This window comes from Geotrypetes seraphini, chromosome 4 (genome assembly GCF_902459505.1).
Source record: "Geotrypetes seraphini chromosome 4, aGeoSer1.1, whole genome shotgun sequence".
Lineage (NCBI taxonomy): Eukaryota > Metazoa > Chordata > Amphibia > Gymnophiona > Dermophiidae > Geotrypetes > Geotrypetes seraphini.
Genome location: NC_047087.1, coordinates 86,512,679 through 86,535,531, shown reverse-complemented (window position 1 = coordinate 86,535,531; position 22,853 = coordinate 86,512,679). Strand labels below are relative to the sequence as shown.

At 43.2% G+C, this 22,853-nt stretch overlaps 1 protein-coding gene across 7 annotated transcripts in view; it reads right to left on the bottom strand.

Annotated features, from left to right (window-relative positions):
• Positions 1-468: 468 nt before the first annotated feature.
• The window catches only part of USP25 (ubiquitin specific peptidase 25), a 261,665-nt gene continuing 239,280 nt past the window's right edge, over positions 469-22,853 (bottom strand). For all 7 annotated transcript variants that reach the window (XM_033941903.1, XM_033941895.1, XM_033941897.1 and 4 more), the window contains 6 exons: positions 14,090-14,268; positions 13,706-13,784; positions 10,036-10,115; positions 6,237-6,360; positions 4,192-4,387; positions 469-1,152 (listed from right to left, as the gene is read on the bottom strand). In XM_033941903.1, coding sequence (XP_033797794.1) covers positions 980-1,152; positions 4,192-4,387; positions 6,237-6,360; positions 10,036-10,115; positions 13,706-13,784; positions 14,090-14,268 — 831 coding nt within the window. In that variant the 3' untranslated portion in view covers positions 469-979. The remainder of the gene's footprint in view (positions 1,153-4,191; positions 4,388-6,236; positions 6,361-10,035; positions 10,116-13,705; positions 13,785-14,089; positions 14,269-22,853) is intronic.

Here is a 22,853-nt window from a genome sequence, read left to right as displayed (position 1 = left end):
TTTGGCCTTAAAATCAGGCACGCTGCTGGCCTCATTAATGTAAAAAAACAAAACAAAACAGACCGTGGTGGCAGGGTGCGGATAACTGAAGCATGTGCTTAACTGATGTGCATTTAGGTGGGGTCGACTGTAGTTGCATCCATCAAGATATATACTATAACCTAAAAAAACATTTGATTACTGTCCCTTTTTCCTCTTTCACACAGACACACAAACATTTTTTTATGAAATTCATCCATCACAGGCAGATAAGGGCATGAAGACAAGTGTGTGTCAGTTTAAAGAAAAAAAAACACAGAAAAGATTTATTTCAGAAACAATCTGCCCATTTTACTTTTGAAGAAAAAAATCTACTTTGTGTGCCAATCAAATCTTTTCCAAAATATAATGCTTAAAACAGAATCAGCCAGGAAAATACAAGAATTTTGTGCACGAGCATTATACTTACAAACTCCTCATTATATGTTGTTTTTTTAATCTAAAAATATTTATATATTAATACATTGATGTACAACATACCTGTTTGCAAACAGAAGTAGCCATAAATATAACTTTACTCTTTCATTTACAAAACATCAGCTACCATGAACTGTCATGGCTCTTCGATGCTTCAAATGGGCTGAGAGTCATAGAATGACTCAAAGTGAAAAAAAATTGTCGATAAAATAAAAACTTTTCTGAGAATAAAAGCAAAGTAATGTAACAGATAAGTGGCAAGAGCCGTTATCTTGCCCTACTTATTTTCATGGTTGCATCAGTTCCAATTAAAAGAAACATGAGTGTCATGCGGTTCTCAGAATTACCATTATTAGCCTGGATAAAAAGTCTGTACAGTCATATCGCCATCTGCAATCATTAATTAAAATAAAATTTAAAAAAAGTTTAAAATTCTAGCAGCAATAAGCAAACCCTGTAGCAAGAAGGCGAGGATTAAGAACTTTAAAAAGTTTATACGTAGTGGAAGGAAGGCGACTGATGTTCATCTTCCATCAGCTGGTGTTCGACTGAGTGAGAGCATGATGTGTGCAAACCGTTCACACAGCTCGTGCGTGGAATAAGAAGGGAGCTTTGGTGGATCATTGAAAACTTTAATCTCCGTTGAGCAATCGAGCAGTTTTGGCAGGAAGTCTGTCAGCTTTTCTTGTAAGTTTGCTGCAAATGATACATAAAAAAATCCACTAAACACAAATTTCTTAGCCAAACTCACTGATCAAGAGGAGAAGCATCGGAGAGAGTGAATTTTTCATCAAAACATGCATTCTAATGAAAATATGAAGATAAATGTGGTTTAATGCACCAGTTCTTGTAATTTAAGATAATGCAGTTGATACTTAAGATTCCAACCTTTTTGGCTCTAATCTGCATTTTGTGTTTGGACTATATATACTAAGTACAGTGGTACCTTGGTTTACGAGCATAATTCGTTCCAGAAGCATGCTCGTAAACCAAAATACTCGTATATCAAAGCGAGTTTCCCCATAGGAACTAAGGGAAACTTGCTTGTTATGTTCCCACCCCACCCCCGAGGCCAGCAGCACTGCTCTACCACCCCCCCACCTCCGAGAACCGGCATTACTCCTCATGAAGGCCCTCGGAGAGTGCATGAACTCGTAGGCCTTGAGCATGCGCAGATGCTCAAGGCCCAGCAAAGAAGAGGACGCAGATCTTCGGGCACCGGCACCAATGCACAGGACATGTCGGTGGCCAGATGGGGGTAAGAAGCATGTTCGGGTGGGTCTGGGGGATTTCCCATAGCGGCGGGGGTGTCGGATTGCAGGGGGGAGGGTGCCGGATCACGGGGGGGCGCTGTTCGCAAATCGAGGCAAGCTCGGTTTCGGAGGTGCCGATTTTGTGAATGTTTTGCTCGTCTTGCAAAACACTCACAAACTGGTGCACTCGTAAACCGAGGTAGCACTGTACTTCCGATTCGTGGGGTTTATCAATTGAAAACAGGAGTTTAGTTTTGAAGCATTTTGGTGCTTTGGCAGCCTCAGAAATATGAATTTATTGCTGTTATGTATGTTGCAAAATGAATATTTTTGAGCTGTATTAGCCATATTCCATTAAATGATGCAAAGTCTCTCTCTCTTGATCAGCTCATCTTTCCCAGCAGAAAGTCACTCTGGGCCGGATTCTCTAAAAAGCCATCTAGATTGCAACTACCAGCACCTAACTTAAGTGTTTTAATTGGGTTTAAATGACATAATAATTGATCGTGCCATTAAAAACACATTTTTTTAAAAAAATTAAGTGCTATTAGATGTCCTCCAGGACTTTAAGGATATCAAAGCCCAGAAGTGTGTGTGTTTAGGGTCGGCACTGGACTTTGAAATCATTAGGCACCTAGGCGCCAGAAATGTAGGCCTATATTTCTGCCACCTAGGGTCCTTGCTAGGGCAATTCTGTAAGCGATGTCTGTCCTTGACTGACACACGGCAGGTACCTATTTTCTAGGTGCAGCCCCTCTCTGTTCTCCTCCTGAGGCCTTTACAGTCAGTCAATCACCAGGGGTTATCAGAGCCTACCTTCACTTATCCATAGTTTCATTAAGCTTTATGTTAAAAATTTATGCCACAAATTATCTGGTATAATCTGCAAACTAAAATTATTCCCATGCAGTTCTGTTTATTAATTTATTCTTACTTTTATCTACAGCCCTCTCTCTATTCTCTCCCCCTCCCCTCCTCAGCTCTATTCTCACAGCTCATCTGCCCCTGTAAGTGCTGCAGATCTTGGATTCTCACAGCAACCCTGTTCCCAGGGGTACTATGGCTCATCAACATCTGTGGTCTACATAGTTCACCTGTTCCTAATGCTGGGCTGCCCCCTCCACCCAGGACCAGGCTGCCCTTTGCAAGGAGTGCAGATCCTACACAGGTGATATCATCTAGCCCTGACAGCAGCAGCGACAATATTCTGGGTTTTTCAGTTTTAATCAGGAAACTCAAATTCTCCAACAGGAATGTTTCATCTGGATTTTCCAGTTATCTGCTCTCTCATCTCTCTCTACTCTCCCCACACCCCCTCCCCCCGCAGGCACTTCATTCATTGGATAAGTCTCTTCCAGACTCCATCCCTTCTACTTTGCTGCACCATATGCAGGGAACAAAGTGCCTGACTTGGTACGTCAATTTTCATCTCTGGCAATATTCAAATCCAGACTCAAAGCCCACTTCTTTGAAGATGTTTTCAATTCCAAACGCCAACCCACCTTCTAGCGCCAATATCTGTCTTATCATTCCCTCTAATTCCCCCGCCTGAGCACTGTGTATTGATGCACCTTCTCCTCCAGTTTGTCTGTCTTGACTAGTCTGTAAGCTCTATTGGGCAGGGACTGTCTCTTCTATGTTTTTTGTGTACAGGGCTGCGTATGTCTAGTATAACCATAGAAATCAAAAGCCCTAATCATGCTCCTTAAAAATGTTAAAACTAATATTATACTGAATTTCCATAAACCTAGGAACTGTGGTGCTGGTCTTTCATATACTGTATCTACATGAAAACATCACCTCAATGTGCCTAAATAATAATACTACTAATAATAAAAAATCCAACAGGAAGAACCATCAAAGATTGGCACAAGGGAGGAAAAGTTTTAAAAATGGAAGACATATCAAAGGTAGCATCATACCCTCTAAGGTTTAAAAGGTTATAGATAAAAAATAAAATATAACCAGATCAAAACAGGAAAATTCTTGAACAAATCTTTAAAAAGCAAGAAAATAGCCATATTGATATTTCAAGAAGCCAGCTATAGTGATCTTTTGGCCATCTTTTAGAATCTTTGTAATGCTACTAGATTTAATTTTTTAATGATACATAATCTATTATGTTTATTATGTTAAATCCTTCCCATATATCGTATCCGAAAAAAAACTCCTGTATAATGTATTCTAAATTAATTTTCCTATGTACTGTTTTTCTGCCTTCTTCTATTCTATGTTTATAGCCTAATTAATTTATTTTTCTCAAGTACTTTAGCAAGATTGTGAACCTTTGGGACAGTCAGGGAACTCTAAGTACTTTTCTTCATTATAATTAATCTTACTTAATTGTATCTCTTCTGTATCTACTGTAAACCGCTTTGAACCTCACGGTATAGCGGTATACAAGAAATAAAATTATTATTATTACTGTCATTTTTAAATCACATGCAAGACTATGTTAGCAATGTTTTATATAAATACTTACGTTCCATTTCTTGTCCAAGATATGAGCACCATCGATTTCTCATATCTTCTACAGCAGCTATGTCCTTCTCTTCCAGATCATTCACCAGGAGCAAGGGTAGGCATGGGACAATACATTCATTCATAATAACTAGCCCGTTGTTTACCTCCTGATCTTCACCCGACTCAAACAGTGCTGCAGCACGCTCATTCAGTTTCTTCATGCAGAAACACAAAAATATAATAATCAACATTCTTGTACGGTTGTTTTTTCTCTAATGCAAAGCAAGAGTGCTTATCAGATGTTGTGCTGTTACATGTTACCCGTTTATCAACCATGTTATCTACCAACATAGACAGCAATTTCTAAAAATGATTGGGAGTGCTAACTCAACAGAAATGCTTCCTCAATACTGGGGGTGCTCAGCATCCACTGCTTCAACAGAGCACAATTCAAACACAGCCCAACACATAGCTTCATATTGATACTGTTTAACAGTGTCCTGAAGAAATGGTTGTTAGAACGTGAAACTATGGCCACCGTCGGCTGCATATGAGCATGGACTGAAATAAGCACAGTGTGTTCTGAAAGAAATTAGAAGGCTGATCCAGAATAGGACGTCATTCAGATAAGCACTTTTTTCTAATAGCTAGTGCAATTGCAACATACATTTGAAACTTGTAAGGAGGTTTATCCCTGGCCAATGATAGAAGTGTGCACAGCTCCTGGACAGTGTTGCACAGCTCCAGGAAAGCGTTGCTCCCCGCGGCTTCTGAAGCCTTTTCCTCTTCAAAGGAAACACTAAAACATTATACTCAGTTTTCATTGCAGTTTGTATTTGCTTGTATATGTTCTTGTACTCCAGTTCCTCCTAACAATTTAGAGTTTGTAACTTTTGTGTATGCCACATTAACTCAAATATGCGTTATTTATACGATACATTCCTAGTCTGTTTACATTTCTTCACCAACTAACTCGTTCAGCGTGTTTGGTAGTACATATAGTGGGTATGGATAAGGTAGGTATATTTATGGTTTATAGGGCTCTGATGGGATCTAGGAACCTCTTTAGTTAAGCTGCAGAAGTTTAGTGTTTATCTAAATTAAAATTTGCAAGACTTATAATAATAAACAATTTTAATATCTATGCAGAAGCAGATAGCTGATTTTACTGAGCTATTGCAAGTTACTGAGAAGCTGTACATATGGCTGGCATACTCTAGGCTTGTTTTATTCTGTGGGTGACAAGGGAGGAGCCTGAGGCGCCTGAGCCAATCAGGGCCTTAGGTTTTTCCTCCTCTACGCGTAGGTGTGTCTTATAGACTGAAAAAAATATGGTATCCGCTCCATAAGACGCACCCACTTTTCTACCCCCTTTTTGGGTGCGTCTTATGGAGAGAAAAATACGGTAACTACAGTAAATTGCATTAAGTAGGCTTAATGAGTTTCATAAATAGTCATTTTGACATACAGACAAAAAGGAAACTGGTTTGTAAAATAATGACTTTAAGTAATGTATTTTGCAGATGGTACAGCCAGAATTAGAGTCAGGTTGCTCCAAATCAACTGAATTAATTTGAGAAGAGACTCTGATGAAAATCTTACTACTTTAAGAACTAGGCAACAACCTTCAATTGATAGGCAGCCAATGCAGTTAAATCAAAAGGAGGGGTCACACGGTCAAACTTAGCCTTACCAAAAATCTAGACCTACAGCAATTCTAAAGTCAGTTTAATTGAAATACCCATGTAAAAGGAATAGTGTTTGGATCTCTCTCACTTAAACTCTTAATTATCACATGCCCAGAAAAAAAACACAAAACAAAAATAAAACCAAACCTGTTTTCTTCAGAACCAATCTGGCTTCCAGAACGCTGGCCCAATACAAATTATTTTCTGCTGCATAATGGTGCTACAATTTCATATTGTAGTCTAAGAATAACTGTGAGGCTTAAAAGCTAGCCAAGCAGCAAATGATTCTTGTTCTGAACACCAACTTTACTGATACTTACATAAACTGCACAAAGATTCAAAAGTTACTAAGAAGGACATAATCTTTTCAACTTACTAGCAAACACTCTCTCCTGTAGTGTGATATTAAGTCTTCTTCGTGCCCTCTGTATGAGCCTCTGGATATGAGTTCTTTGTTATACTGATGGGCGTAGAGAAGATATACCAAGGCTTCTACATAACTACAGCCAAGGAAAAGTATAAGAAAATGGCAATTTAAATAAACAGGCCCTAAGAATAATGATATTTTTCATGTCCCCTGCAGAACAGTTTATAAATAAATATATGAATATATTACATATTGTATAATGTAAAAAGTATTTTTTCATACAAAGGTTTTTGGCACATCTGTCTGAGATATCTTTATTTTTTAATGCAAACTTTCCCTAACCTTAGCAGACCTCCTATTTTTCTTCCATTCAGAGTCCAAAAGGGACATTCTATGAGGGCTCTACACTAACTTAAATCTTACTTTTCCAAATCGGAAAAACAGGGTTTTAGACCAGAGCTGTGTTGTAAAAACTGCACTTCACAGCATGCAAACATGTTTATTGTGAAGTGTACTAAACTATTTTTTTTCAGAGCTGCTGAAAGTTGAATTTACCCTGAAATTGTATTAACTCCATTTTTCTTTTTACCAGGTATATGACCTCTCAGTAAATGTTGGTTTTATTCACAAGATGATAAAAGTAGAAATAAGAATAGTAGCACTGCCCTCTTGAGGACCAAGTCTAAAACTAAACATATCTGCTTCATAAAATACTGGCAAAATGTATATGCCTGTGTAAAAATTACCCCCCCCCTATTACAAAACCACGATAGCGGTTTTTAGCACAGGCTGGCGCACTGAATGCTCTGTTCTGCTCCTGATGCTCATATGAAAAAAGATGGGGGGGGGGGGGTGGATATAGAAAAGGTATCTAAGGCTTTCCAGGACCAAAAAAAGTCCAGATATGAAAATAACCAAAATGGAACTCAGTTACAAAAACAACTCATGGAAATAAGATCGTCTGCAAGTTCTTTTTATTTTTTTGTCTTTAGTAGATCTTTTCTTGTCTTTATGTCAACTCTCCCATCCTTGCTGTTCTCCTAGTCTGATCACTGAAACAATGATCTTGAGGCTGGGAGCCATGCCAAGGTTCCTTCTATAATCCTATATAATGGACTCTAAATACAACCCTTACAACTGCTGACCATAACTCCTTCTACTCCCTTGGATTCAAAAAAAGGGACCATCTGCATGGCACTGTACAGCACCAAATGACACCTGGCAGCTGCCTCTCCCTTCAATTCCTTTTAATGATGTGTGGTAGAGAAATCCAGGTTCACATTGCTCCTACAAAAAAGGTTAATCTACTGAAGACAACAAACCATTGATTTTAATGGTAATAAATTAATAAATGAAGGAAAAGATCTCAGAGTTGCCACTCCCAGGATAATATTATTATTGTCCAAAAGGGAATTGTGGCATGTGGTTTCTTTCATTGATCAAAAAACCTTCATTTTTTATTGTTATGTTGTATTAAATATTCAAATTCTAAAAAATTATTATAAATATTTTTAAATACTACCACTCTAAACTAGTTATTTCATTATATTCGAGGAGTACTTATCTAATATTTTTTTATATTTTTCAATATTTTACTGTGCAAAAAAAGCCTAAAGTGCAAACATTTCTTAAAGTGGCTAGTGCAAATCCAGCTTATCAATTTAAATAGGCTGTGCAAAATAGCAAAGATAGAGATTTAAATAGGATGTGCAAAATAGCAAAGATAGAACATCATGAACAGGCCTTAAACTGGCACTTATCTTTTAATAACAGCCCGGATCGCTATATGGTATCATCCGTTTGCCTTATATTACCCTGAGGAAGCCGCATGAGTGCGGCGAAACGGGTCCCCGTTGGTTGGGATACACGGGTTTCCTACGGCTAGATGAATCTGCCGTTATTTACTGCATCATGTTTAAAAGATAAGTGCCAGTTTAAGACCTGTTCATGATGTTCTATCTTTGCTATTTTGCACAGCCTATTTAAATCTCTATCTTTGCTATTTTGCACAGCCTATTTAAATTGATAAGCTGGATTTGCACTAGCCACTTTAAGAAATGTTTGCACTTTAGGCTTTTTTTGCACAGTAAAATATTGAAAAAATATAAAAAAATATTAGATAAGTACTCCTCGAATATAATGAGATAACTAGTTTAGAGTGGTAGTATTTAAAAATATTTATAATAATTTTTTAGAATTTGAATATTTAATACAACATAACAATAAAAAATGAAGGTTTTTTGATCAATGAAAGAAACCACATGCCACAATTCCCTTTTGGACAATAATAATATTATCCTGGGAGTGGCAACTCTGAGATTTTTTCCTTCATTTATTAATTTATTACCATTAAAATCAATGGTTTGTTGTCTTCAGTAGATTAACCTTTTTTGTGGATCTTGTTGATAGTGGTTAATCTGTTCTCTTGTTTTGTACTAATCACATTGCTCCTAAACATTTGGTTTTTTTAAGATCCTTTATGAGATATGTGATGCCATCCAGGACCAGCTGGTAACTGGAACCAGCCTCGTCTTTCAATGACAGCGCTGTCTACTGTCCTGCAGAGGAACTTAGGTTCAGTTCTCAACCTAGGCCTTCTGTTCCCTGGTTATGTCAAGGCTGGCAATACTGAGGAGGTGGCACTGGTGATCAGTGGTCAGATTCAAGGCCCATGACTGCAAGAAGGTTCCAAAAGATGTACTGATTCATGTCCTCATCCAAGTACTGTTGTTGCAATGAATCAGTTAAGTGAGTTGGAAGGGATATAAACTAGGGGAAGTCCCTCGGTAGTTTTGAAAGTTGTGAATAAAGGCTCATAATATCACATACCAACCTTTGTTCCAGACTAAAGGAGCAGAAGGTAAATCAGGTAAATGGAAAATAAATTTGTAAAGAAAGCCAATTGTGTCACTTTTGTGTGAACTAATGTGAAACAAGTATTCCTGATATTGTTAAATGTTATGCACAGTACCTATTAAGACTAATATAAAAATACCTTGGGATTTCATATTAATAGAAACATGACAGCAGATAAAGGCCTAATGGATCAACCAGTTTGACCTTTCCCACCATCCATATCTTCTCTTCTAAGAGATCCCACATGCCTGTCCCACACTATCTTGAATTCAGATACAGTCTTCACCTCCACCGGAAGACCATTCCACAAATTTACAACCCTTTCTGTAAAGAAGTATTTTCTTACATTACTCCTGAGTCTATCACCTCTTCATCCTATGCCCTCTAATTCTGGAATTTGGTGCCACAATTTTTCTCTCTTTTAAAAAAAAAAATTAAAATAAAACCTGAGAAATGCTGCATTAGCCCTGTACTCTATTGGCATTATTCAGTTAAGATATTTTTGACAGGCACAAAAAGGGAAAAAGGTGTAATATCTCCTTTCTCTTCTCCTACTTATGCTCTGAATATCGTCGACTGTATAATGCTACTCATTGTGAAACCGTGTAATACACAGACCCTGTAACTCTCCTGTTACTATCACTAGATGTTCAATGCTATACTCTGTAATTCACTGTCTGTACAGTTTCTCTTCATTGTAAACCGCCTAGAAGTCGCAAGATTGATGGTGGTATATAAGAATAAAGTTATTATTATTATTATTATTAAATCAATCATATTGAACTGACTGACTGCTCTGTTAATTTTACATAACTTGATAAAACAGTGACCAAATTTTAAAAACTATATAAGCTATACACAGAGATAGATACACACTTATGGAACTTATTGTGAACTAATGAAAAAGGTGTGAGTTACATCTAAGGCCCCCTTTACTGATATTTCTTCTTACCTCTTGCTTTGAAATAATTCCAGTCCTATCATGATATACATTGTTGTCTCCCTGTACATCCTGTAATCATGATGCCACATCTGCACAAGTAGAGAATAGTCTGTTTTTACTTGTCAAAAGTCAAGTTCATGGCAAACAATTACACTAAAACCTCTTAAACGGGATAAAGGATAGGGACTTGAATACCTTCTTTTTATAGTTATACAACCTTACGAACAAGTACTCAAACATTTTCCCTCTCTATTCTGGTGGGCTCACAATCTATCTAGTGTATCTGAGGCAGTGGAGAATTAAATGACTTGACCAGGGTCACAAGCAGCAGTGCAGGGTTTGAAAAAGCACTGGCACAGACAAAGAAATCTCAGATTTCTAGACTGTATCATAGCCTTATGGCACACCAAGGATGCCTTAGGGCCACCTTGTTTTTGTGATGAAATGTTCAGTATAGTTTCATGTTACATGTTTGCAGTTTGGGAGCAATACCCAAAGTGCTGAAGTGGTACGAAGTTTGAGTGCATTTCTAATAGAGAATGACACGGTGGTGGTTACCCGTGGCTAGTCTGCGTTTAGCCGCGGGTAACCCGCCAAAACGGTGACCAAAAAAAACGGTCATCGCGAGTTCGGGGACGAGGCCTTTCAATGCCTCGTGGAGCGGTAAATGGTTGCACGGGGCGGTGAACGAGCGTTCGAACCGGCAGCCCACTCTCTCCCGCCAGCCGTCCATGCATCTTCCTCCCTCCTTTTCCCTTACCTTTTCTTCTTAAAACTGGCGATTTCTATAAGGCTACGAGCTGTATTACAGCCGGAGCCTTGAAGGCGTGTTGCGTTGCCTGCTGGTAAAAGTCTCCTCTGACGCAATTTCCTGTTTCCAGTTGCATCGGAGGAGACTTCTAGCAGGCAACCTGATGCGACTTCAAGGCTCCGGCTGTAATACAGCTTGTAGCCTTATAGAAATCGCCAGTTTTAAGAAGAAAAGGTAAGGGAAAAGGAGGGAGGGTGGGAAATGCACGGCTGGCTGGCGGGAGGGAGCTGCTGGACCGTGTGAAGGATGCTGGGGATGGGGGGATGGAGATGAGAAGATGCTGAAGACGGGGACGGGGCGGTGACGGGGACGGCAGAGACAGGGCGGTGAAAGGGACAGTGGGGACGGGGCGGTGCAGAGGATGGTGGTCCGGGGACGGGGCGGTGACAGAATTTTTCCCCGTGTCATTCTCTAATTTCTAACTTGTAGTCTTTGCACCAACCTACCCAAGGGAAAGTATGTGTAACTTTCTCTTTGAAATTACTATGGGTACAACAAGTATGCATCGACTTCTGATTTTTGTGTAGGTCAAATTTTGCTCAGCGAATAGCTTTGAAAATGCTACCTGCATAAATCCAGTAATTTCCCTCTCCTAACCTACATAACCCCCATGAAGGCTTCCTGTCAATGTAGACAAAAGTATGCTGGTGAGAAATGCAACCTTCACACATTTTTCAAATGCATTAAGGTGGAAATTTTATGTTTGTTTTCTGTTTTATTGAAATTGATATAACGCTAAACCTTTTCCATTATAAGGTGGTTTACAGAAAAATTCAGCTCATTTACTCAGTTAAAACATTTTTTGCCAAGGGGAGAACTGTGTTTCTGGTTAACTGAAAGGAGAAATAATTGGAGGAGGTGAATTATGAACCTTGAACCCCTTACCTCGAGAGGTCACAGACAAGAAGCTACTAAGAACTGCCCTGATTTGATTGTGGTTTTAGATCTATTCCTCCTGCAGTGTTGTCACTCTGGTTCTTCCATATTCAAGGACAGTACTGCTATTCACTATAAGACTAAGGGGTCCTTTTATCAAGCTGCGGTAGGGGTTTAGCGCGCATTAAACCGCCTGGCGCGCTAGCCGCTAACCCCTGCATTGAGCGGGTGTTAGTTTTTTAGCCGGCCGCGGGGGTTAGTGCATGATGACATGTCCGACGCTTTAGCGCGGCTTGATAAAAGGACCCCTAAGCCTTCTGAAAATGCCACTAAAGCAAAGATTCTTTTGATTTCTTAGTTTTCCAAAAACTCAATTACCGTCTTCTTTTGAATCTCTCAAAATGTAGAGGATATTTTGAATTTTCCAGTAGGGGGTACAATAGGTATCTTTAACATTTATTATTTTACACTTCTCCCTCCATATTTGCAGGGTATACGTTCAAAGATGGCCCGAATAAAAAAAAAATACGAATAACTTTTTCCTATCATATTCACGAGATTTTGGTAAAGCCCCTGCGATACCGTGAAATCGTGAATAAAACTTAACGTTGCTATTTGCAATTGCTTTTAAAAACAAGATGGTATTGCAGTTCTTGCACTGTACTATACACCTTAGCAACACAATTCAAGTACTCAGCCATTATTTATTTAGAAAATTTTTTTTAAAAAACTTACCTGTTTGATAAATGTGACTTAATTGCCATTTTTGTATTTTCTGAGAAATATTTGATATGCTTATGTATGTAATTCACTGTTTGTACAGCTTCCTCTTGTTGTAAACCACCTTAAACTAATGGTTTGGCGGTATATAAGAATAAAAATTATTATTATTGTAAATGACAATGAAGATACAAGCTTAAATTTTCTTTCTGCAAAATTTTCTCTGACGCTGCCTTTTGCCACACCACACTGAAGCAAGTGCTAAAACTTTCTCTGCATGCTTTTCTCCGATGCTGCCATTTGCCCAACCATGTTGAAAAAAAACAATGTGCTGAACTTTCTTGGCATTCCAGGATGATATTATTTGGGGGTGGGGGGTGGAACCATTAGGACAAAACCCACAAATAACTGAAGTCGCAAATATGGAGGGAGACGTGTAATGTTCAATTGGAGAAAGGGGCCGAGGGTGGCTTGAATATGGTAACCTCACCAGGTAGCTCTGACCTGCCTGCTTTCTTGGAAGCATCTCAGGTTGCAATACACTCAAGCCACTCTCTTGTCAAATGAATCAGATGAAATACTGCATTTGACATCTTATTTTTGGAAAAATTAAGTTTCCTTTTATAGTCGTGGAACATACAAATTCCCTGATGTAACAAAATTCCATGCAACTTCATAGAAAAAGTTTCATTTGCGGTCTCAAGTCCTAGCATTAGGTGCAAAATTATTTTTCAAATTTCTCTGTGAATGTATAGTTATGCATCAAAGGAACAGATATACCTTCTCTTAACCAATTCATATGAATTTCTTGTAACATAAAAATGTGATTTTCTGATTGTCGTTTTAAGATATCCTTTTTAATTTTGCATTATGGGGCAATTGCATTATGCATATGGGGTAATTTTGCATTATGGGGTAATTGCATTATGGGGTAATTGCATTATGGGTTCAAAATAACTTATTTTTTCTTTTTTTAATTTTACAATCTGAATTTAGCTCTTTCCCTCAATGTAAGCTTGATACAGATTAGATTTCCTTTGTCTTACTACCATTATTTTGTTTATATTTTCCTCTTGATTTACTGTGATATAAACATAAAATCAAAACAATTTTGCCCACAGTAACCATCCCTATTTTGTGTGTAGTTCAAACCTATGGAATATGCACAAAATTGACTTATGCAATATCCTAACTCCTCCGACTTCTATTTTTAAAAGTTTTTTTTATTATTGAGAATAAATTGAATCTTCTAAATTCAGAAACAGTCCTAACCTCATATTCTTCCATGTTCACCTCATCAGGCTTTATCATGTCAAGTTTGGCTTGGGCCACCTTCATTACGCTACGGCACCTTTGAAAGAACAGAAGTGTTTATAAAACAGTTGTGAGATGACACTATGGTTCTTTTGGGAGTTGTAATCAAGAAAGGGGTCATCTGTAATATCAAAAAATAAGGAGATAATGCTGAATAAGCAATGTACACCATTAAAATATGGCAGCCAAGACTACGAAAATGTCATCAAGTAAAGCAGCCAAGTAGAACTTTGAGTTTCTCAAAGAATGTAAACAAACTCTTCCCCACCAAAACCAAGGAAAATACAAGCTAGCACGCTCACCACAGCAAGGAATATGTCATACTACTTGTTTTCTTATTACCGTTCATCAAAACTCAAATTGCGGTCTGCAAATTGCTCCAGTAACGTCCTCTCTATAATCTTCTTTGGCGCCTTGTTCTGGATGAAGTAAATGACCACGTGGTGTAAGCGGTTATCGCGTTCTGGTAAGGGATCCTCCTGGGCTAATTTGAGCAGACGAGTATACTCCAGTTTAATGGCCTGCAAAATAGTTGCAGAAAGATAATGCAACACAGAAGTCAAGAAATGAAATAATAAAGCATGTCGTCTAGTAGTTCTGCACTATACATACTATTCCTGCAATAATTTACAATAGTATATTTTACTTATGAATGTGGCAATGATCAAGAGTTTTTGAGGGTAAAGTAAAATTGCTTACCTGTAACCAATGCTCTCTTGAGGACAGCAGGGTGTCAGTCCTTAAAAGGGGTGATGGTCTCTGAAGCAGAGCCCAGGCCCAGAAAATGTAAACAAGATTTAAGAGCTTTCCAGAACATTTAGCAGTTCTTATTTCTTTGCATGCTACTTGGGAAAGCCAACTCTTAGATGATTCAGGTGGATTCTAGCATTTTGCTGAGAATACCTATTATAACTATATAGACCAGTACAGGGATAGTTATTCAACCTGAATTCCAGTGAGGATGGAGGCATTGGCATGGTCTGTGTGTGCCAAAGTCAACTGAGGTGAATCACATATCACTGGCTCCTATGATCCTCATAAGCAGTGCGGCCACTACATGCTCCAAGCATCTTTTTCTTGGGTCACGTGTTAATGTACTTTTCTTTTTGAATATGATAAAATAAGAGAGTAAATTTTAAACTTAGCCAGAAATGCAGAAATATCCTCACAGCCTGTGTGGAGTGTGACTGACTCCTTTATGAAGGGACAAGGTGATGAGGCGGTAACTTTCAATAATGCTGGAGGAGGAGGACCAAGCTGCTTAAATTAACCATGTAGATTCTCAAGTAAAAAGCATCTAAGTCTGCTACTCAGAATCGCATCCTGGGAAATGTAAATCAAACTTAAGATCAGAAAAAAGACTTGTATCGCTAGAAGCTGTTTATGCAGCATTTCTGTGCTGTGAACCAAAGTGGTGAAGTTAGAATATGCCTCTTGCTAAACTTTTGTGGTTATCTTTCAAAAGTTATTTTTCCTACAAGAATTCCTGAATTAAGGAGAAGTGCATGATGCCACTGTTTAGGTCCAGCCATATCACATGGCGAGGAAGGGCTGTGTTTTTCTTTCTTTCTGTATGTCTGTCTTTCTGTCTCTCTCCCTAGCCCCCTGTCTTTCTGCCTCTCTCCCTGCCTTCTGTCTTTTTTTCTGTCTCTCTCCCTGACCCCCTGTCTGTCTCTCTTTCTTTCTCCCCGAGTCTTTCTTTCTGTCTCTCTCTCCTTGACCCCCTGTCTGTTTGTCTCTCTGCCCACTGTCTATCTTTCTTTCTGTCTTTCCCCCTGTCCAGCAGCACCCCTTCCCTGCTCTCCCTGTTCAGCAGTAGCCCTTCTCCCTTCCTTTTATCTCCGCCCTGTCCAGCAGTACCCCTTCCCTGCTTCCCCTTGTCCAGAAGTAGCCCTTCTCCCTTACTTTTACCTCCTCCCTGTCCAGTAGTACCCCTTCTCCCCCTGTCCAGTATCTGCTAGTCCGGGTAGCCTCGGGGCTTTTACTAGGCTGGCCCGCTAGAGAGAGGAGAGGCACTGCTGGACAGGGGAGAAGGAAAAGAGAAGGGGTACTGCTGGACAGGGGAGGAAGGAAACAGAAGGGATGACTAAAGGAAGGGAGAGATACCAGACCAGGGAATGGAAGGAGGGGAGTCTGGTGCACTATAGAAATAATAGTAGTAGTAGTAGTAGTAGTAGTAGAAGAGAGAGATGCCAGATTATGGGAAGTAGAGGAGAGAGATACCAGACTTGGAAGGGGGGTAAGGAAGGAGAGAGATGTTGGACCACTGGGAGGAGGGAGGAGAGAGATGTCAGACCATGGAAATGGGGAGGGAAGGAGAGAGACATAGGAAGGGAAGACATGGAAATGTAGATTTTGAGAAGAAAGCAGAAAAATGGAAAAATTGAATGTTAAGTTAATGCCAAAGATGGATGCAAGGCAGAAAGTAAAGGAGAGAAAAACAGTCAGTGGATAAGAAGGCACTGGAAACAGTTAAAAGCACAGAAAAATAAAGTCACCAGATAACAAAGGTAGGGAAAATGATTTTATTTTCAATATAGTGATTGAAATGTGTCAGATTTGAGAATTTATATCTCCTGTGTATATTGTGTGTATATGAAAAATAAATAGAAAAAATTGCATTACAATTAGTAAAAGGGGGTGGGATCTGGGGCAGAGCTTGGGAGGTCTATGGTTGGGGTACTCAGTTGGTATTTGTTAGACTTGAGGGGTGAGAAACACTGCTGTAGGCAATCAGCTGGCGCCAGTGCCTCTCCTTCTCTCTGGCCCTCTTCCCTGCTGGCACCCCATACTGGTGTCTCATGGTCCATCTGGAGGACCTCTGCATATGCGTGGATGTCGAGTGATTATGTCATGCATGCGCTTGATGTCATCACAGCAACATCCATGCACTTCTGGGTGGCTCGAGCCATAGCCACTATCTTTAGTGTGCCCTGGCTCGAGAAAGTTTGAGAGACAGCAATGTTACTTACCGTAACAGTTGTTATCCAGGGACAGCAGGCAGCTATTCTCACTAGTGGGTGATGTCATCAGACAGAGCCCCGGTACGGACGTCTCACAAGCACGTGTTGCTTGTAGAAACTTAAAGTTTCTAGATGCCCGCACCGCGCATGCGCCTTCCTGCCCGGAGATCCGGGCGTGTCTCCTCAGTTCAGGTAGCTAGCCTGAGAAGCCAACCCAGGGGAGGTGGGTGGGACGTGAGAATAGCTGCCTGCTGTCCCTGGATAACAACTGTTACGGTAAGTAACATTGCTTTATCCCAGGACAAGCAGGCAGGTATTCTCACTAGTGGGTGACCTCCAAGCTAACCTCAGTGGGATGGAGGGGGAGTTGGCGACTTAAGAGAATAAATTTTTCAATACTGTTTGGCCAAACTGTCCATCCCGTCTGGAGAGAGTATCCAGACAGTAGTGTGAGGTGAATGTGTGAACCGAGGACCAGGTGGCAGCCTTACAAATTTCCTCGATTGGTGTTGATCTGAGGAATGCTACTGAGGCTGCCATTGCTCTGACCTTATGGGCTGTGACCTTACAAGGAAGTGATAATCCAGCCTGGGCATAGCAGAAAGAGATACAAGCCGCCATCCAATTAGAGATGGTGCGCTTTGATACGGGTCTTCCCAACTTGTTAGGATCGAAGGAGACAAAAAGTTGAGGAGTGGTTCTGTGTGGCTTGGTGCGATCCAGGTAGAAAGCCAAGGCACGTTTACAGTCTAGAGTGTGAAGGGCCGATTCTCCGTGGTGAGAATGGGGCTTAGGGAAGAATACTGGAAGTACAATGGATTGGTTGAGATGAAATTCGGAGACCACCTTAGGCAGGAATTTCGGGTGAGTGCGTAGGACCACCTTGTCATGATGGAATACTGTGAATGGTGGATCCGCCATCAATGCCTGGAGTTCGCTGACTCTGCGAGCGGACGTAAGGGCTACAAGAAAAAGCACTTTCCAGGTGAGGTACTTAAGAGGGGCCCTGTTGAGTGGTTCAAACGGGGGCTTCATGAGACGGGAAAGGACTACATTGAGGTCCCAAACTACTGGGGGTGGTTTGAGAGGAGGGTTAACATGGAAGAGTCCTTTCATAAATCTGGCGACCACCGGATGGGCCGAGAGGGGTTTCCCTTGTAGGGGCTGGTGGAACGCCGCAATAGCGCTCAGGTGGACTCGTATGGATGTGGACTTGAGCCCAGATTGAGATAGGTGTAGGAGATAGTCCAGCACGGAGGATAAGGAAGCTCGCTGAGGTTCCTTTGACTTAGAAACACACCATGAGGCGAATCTGGTCCATTTCTGGGAGTAGCATTGTCGAGTGGCGGGCTTCCTGGAAGCTTCCAAGACCTCCCTCACTTCTTGTGAGAATTGGTGAGGGGTTACGTTGAGAGGAACCAAGCTGTCAGGTGGAGAGACTGCAGGTTGGGATGAAGTAGTGATCCTTGATGTTGAGTAAGCAGTGAAGGAAACACTGGAAGTGGTACTGGTTCCCTGCTGCTGAGTTGGAGTAGGAGGGAGAACCAAGGTTGTCTGGGCCACCGAGGAGCTATTAGAATCATGGTGGCCCGTTCGAGTTTCAGCTTGACCAGAGTCTTCTGGATCAGCGGGAATGGTGGGAACGCATATAGAAATCATTTCCCCCAGTTCAGTAGAAAAGCATCTGCCTCGAGGCGATGAGGAGTGTAGATCCTGGAGCAAAACTGAGGCAGTTTGGAGTTGTGGGGAGCCGCAAAGAGGTCTATCTGAGGCGTCCCCCATTGCTTGAAGATTTGGTGAAGGGGGCTGGAATGGAGAGTCCATTCGTGCGGTTGTAGCAGACGGCTTAGTTTGTCTGCTAAGACGTTGTTCTCCCCCTGGATGTATACTGCTCTGAGTAGGGCGTTGTGGCGCACCGCCCAGTCCCAGACTCGTAGAGCTTCCTGGCAAAGGAGGGCCGAGCCCGTGCCTCCTTGCTTGTTGATATAATACATGGCGGCCTGATTGTCTGTGCGAATGAGGATTACCATGTCGTGAAGTAGATGTTGGAAGGCTTGGAGCGCATTGAAGATGGCTCTGAGTTCTAGTAGATTGATTTGGTGTAGTCTTTCCGCACTGGTCCAGAATCCTTGGGTGCGGAGACCATCCAGGTGGGCCCCCCATGCATAATTCGACGAATCGGTTGTGAGAACTTTCTGATGGGGGGGAGAGTGCATCAGCAAACCTCTGGATAGATTCGAAGAGGTCATCCACCAAAGCAGAGACTGCCGAAGAGCAGGTGTGACTGAGATGTGTTTGGATAGTGGATCGGACGTCTGATTCCACTGTGATGCCAGGGTCCACTGGGGGATCCTGAGGTGGAGTCTGGCAAAGGGTGTCACGTGTACTGTGGAGGCCATATGGCCCAGGAGCACCATCAGTTGTCTCGCCGGTAGAGTTTGGCGAGTAGACACCGCCTGGCAGAGATGAAGAAGGGACTCCATGCGTTGCAGGGGCAGGAATGCTCGGAGTCGGGTGGTGTCCAGGACCGCTCCGATGAAGGGGAGGGACTGGGTGGGTTGTAGATGAGACTTGGAAAAGTTGATCTCGAAGCCCAAATTTTGGAGGAAGTAGGTTGTAGCCAAGGCCGCCGAAGTGACCTCTGGGGCTGACGGGGCCTTGATGAGCCAGTCGTCGAGGTATGGGAACACCTGTAGACTCCTGTCCCGGAGTGCTGCGGCCACTACCACCAGGCACTTTGTGAAGACTCTGGGGGACGAAGATAGGCCGAATGGTAGCACTCGATACTGTAGGTGCAGATTTCCCACCCGAAATCTGAGGAACTTTCGGGAGGCCGGGTGAATGGGGATGTGAGTGTAGGCCTCCTTGAGATCCAGGGAGCATAACCAGTCGTTCTGCTCGAGGAGGGGGTATAGAGAAGCCAAAGTCAGCATGCGAAACTTCTCTTTGACCAGAAACTTGTTGAGGGCCCGAAGGTCTAAAATGGGTCGCAGGTCGCCCGTTTTCTTCGGGACGAGGAAGTACCGGGAGTAAAACCCTCGGTTCAATTGGTCTGACGGGACCGGCTCGACAGCCCGAAGCTGAAGTAAGGTTTGGACTTCCTGAAGAAGAAGGGCGGTCTGCGTCGAGCTTGAAGGATACTCTCTTGGAGGATGGTCCGGGGGGACCCGGTGGAATTGGAGAGAGTATCCTTCTCTTATGATGGTGAGGACCCATAGGTCCGTGGTTATGGCCTCCCATCGATGGTAAAAAAGATGGAGGCGGCCCCCTATGGGAGAGGCCGAGGTTATGCTCCCGGGAGGGGCGTCAAAAGGGCTGGGGAGCCTTAGGTGCAGCCGGTGGCTGAGGTTTTTGCTGAGACTTCTGGGGAGGTTGTCTCTTCGCAGGCTGTCTCGCAGCAGGCGTTTGTCTGGGCATGTAACGCCGCTGGTAAATCAGGGGTGGCCTGGAAGGTCGAGACTGTTGAGGTTTGGGTTTGGGCCGCAGGATGGATTGAAAGGATTTTTCATGATCCGACAGCTTCTTGGTAACAGTTTCGATAGACTCATCGAACAGGTCAGCTCCAGCACATGGTACGTTGGCGAGTCTGTCCTGGAGGTTGGGATCCATATCGATTGTACGGAGCCATGCCAGGCGACGCATAGCTACCGCGCTTGCGGCGGCGCGTGCCGAGAGTTCGAATGCATCGAATGAGGATTGCATCAGCTGGAGGCGTAATTGGGAGAGGGAGGCTACCACTTCCTCGAACTCGAATCGAGCTTGGTTGTCTATGAACGGAGTGAACTTGCGGAGCACCGGCAAGAAGAACTCCAGATAGGAAGAGAAAAAGAAATTGTAGTTTAGCACCCGTGACGCCATCATGGAGTTTTGGTAGAATTTTCTGCCAAATTTGTCCATCGTTCTCCCCTCTCGGCCCGGCGGTACAGAGGCGTAGACCTGGGAGGGATGAGAGCGTTTAAGGGAGGACTCGACCAGTAGGGATTGGTGGGAGAGTTGAGGGCCCTCAAACCCTTTATGGTGCACGATGCGGTATCGAGCATCGAGTTTGCTGGGGATCGCCGGTATGGAATACGGTGTTTCGAAGCACTGCATGAAGGTCTGGTCCAGTAATTTGTGCAAGGGGAGCCGAAGCGACTCCGTTGGAGGGTTAGGTAAATGCATGGTGTCCAGATACTCTTTGGAGTATCGGGAGCCCGTGTCAAGGGTCACATCCAGATCATCCGCCATTTGTCGGAGGAATGATGAGAAGGACAATTGTTCCGCCAGCGTCGGTCTGTGGGACGGGCTGGAGGAGGAGGAGGCCTCCAGGTCCATGGACATCGGGGAGTGGCAAGGAGAATCGGCACCGATGTCTCCTCGTACTCCGGGCCCCCCGGAGGGGACACCTCTGATGAGGAGTATCCCCTACGTTGCAGTTTTTTCTGCGGTGACACCTCCGAATGGCGTGAGGAGTGCCAGGATGAGTGTCTCGATCGGTGCCCGTCTCGGTGGCGGGACGGGGATCGGGATCGGGATCGTCTGTGCATCGCATGGTCTCCCGAGGCCCCCAAGTGGATAGGGCTGGAAGCGGTGGATCGCAACTGGGTTTGCGATGCGGGTTCTTGCGATGCTACCCAAGTCTGGTAAGGAGTACGGAAGAACTCTTCCTGACTATGCCCAGGGCTTCGAGTATCGATCGGAGGTCTGGTCCCATGTTGGCGCGGAGGCGTAATGGGTTCTAATGGCGGCATATCGGTAAGCGAGGCTTGCCGCGTGGGCATCGTCGCCCTCCCCCGTTCGTCCTCGTCGGTTGTCGAGGTCGAACGGTGTGGGGGAGGGGGAGGGGGCGGACCGCCCCTTTGGACCGGTACCGGGAGGTCACCCTGTATGGCAGCGATGAGCCCGGGTCCGATGGTCTGCATGAGCTCAACGAATTGAGCTTCCAGCACGGACCGTAGCGAAGCCGATAAGGAGGGATCCGCACCGAAAGGGGGTCCTCCTGCACGGACATCGCGCTCCTTCGAGGCCGAGTGCTTCTGCTTAGTAGCTTTCGGCACTTTGATGACCACTGGTGGCACTGTGGAAGGAAGAGGTACCTGAACCGAGGAGACCGGGGCAGGCACCGACGTCGAGCTCGTGGATGGTGTCGGGGTGAGCGATGCCGGTTTCACCACACTCGATGCAGGAGGGGTCGATACCGGTTTTGCCCGAACCGGGGAGGTATCAGATGAAGTGGAGGCTGAGGGATCCTTAGCTGCGTCCATCTTGAACATCGATTCCCACAATAGGCAACGCCGCTTGAATGAGCGTGCCGTAAGGGTAGAGCAAGGCCTGCACGATTTCGGGATGTGGTCAGGGCCCAAACACTGCAAACAGCGCCAGTGAGGGTCCGTGAGTGAAATCGCGCGTTGGCACTTGCTGCACTTTTTAAACCCGGTGATTGGCCGGGACATAGGCCGGAAAATCTCCGCCGCGAGGTCGAAGCCAGTGGGCCTGAGCCACGTGGCCGGCCCGTTCGACCCGCCGGAGGAAATAATCTTCTTTTTTTTTTTTTTTTACTGAAAAAGAAAAGTACTGTTAACTGTAATTAAAAGAAAGCGAAAACGCGGACAAGGAAGGCAAATTTAACTGAATTCAGCTAGCGCATGATGAAGTTGAACTTCTCAGCTCCGCGGAAAAGAAAGAACTGAGGAGACACGCCCGGATCTCCGGGCAGGAAGGCACCGGCGCATGCGCGGTGCGGGCATCTAGAAACTTTAAGTTTCTACAAGCAACACGTGCTTGTGAGACGTCCGTACCGGGGCTCTGTCTGATGACATCACCCACTAGTGAGAATACCTGCCTGCTTGTCCTGGGATAAACTGCCTTAGATTATTCCTGAGCCCATCACCTTTTAACTTCATCTTATACCCTCTCAATCCAGAGCTTCCTTTCAAATGAGACTCGACTCATGCGCATTTAAACGTCTTTATCATATCTCCCCTCTCTCACCTTTCTTCCAAAGTATACATATTATGATCTTTAAGTCTGTCCCCATCATACGCCTTAAGACGAAGACCACACACCATTTTAGTAGCCTTCCTCTGGACAGACTCCATCCTTTTTACATCTTTCTGAAGGTGTGGTCTACAGAACTGCACACAATATTCTAAATGAGGTCTCAC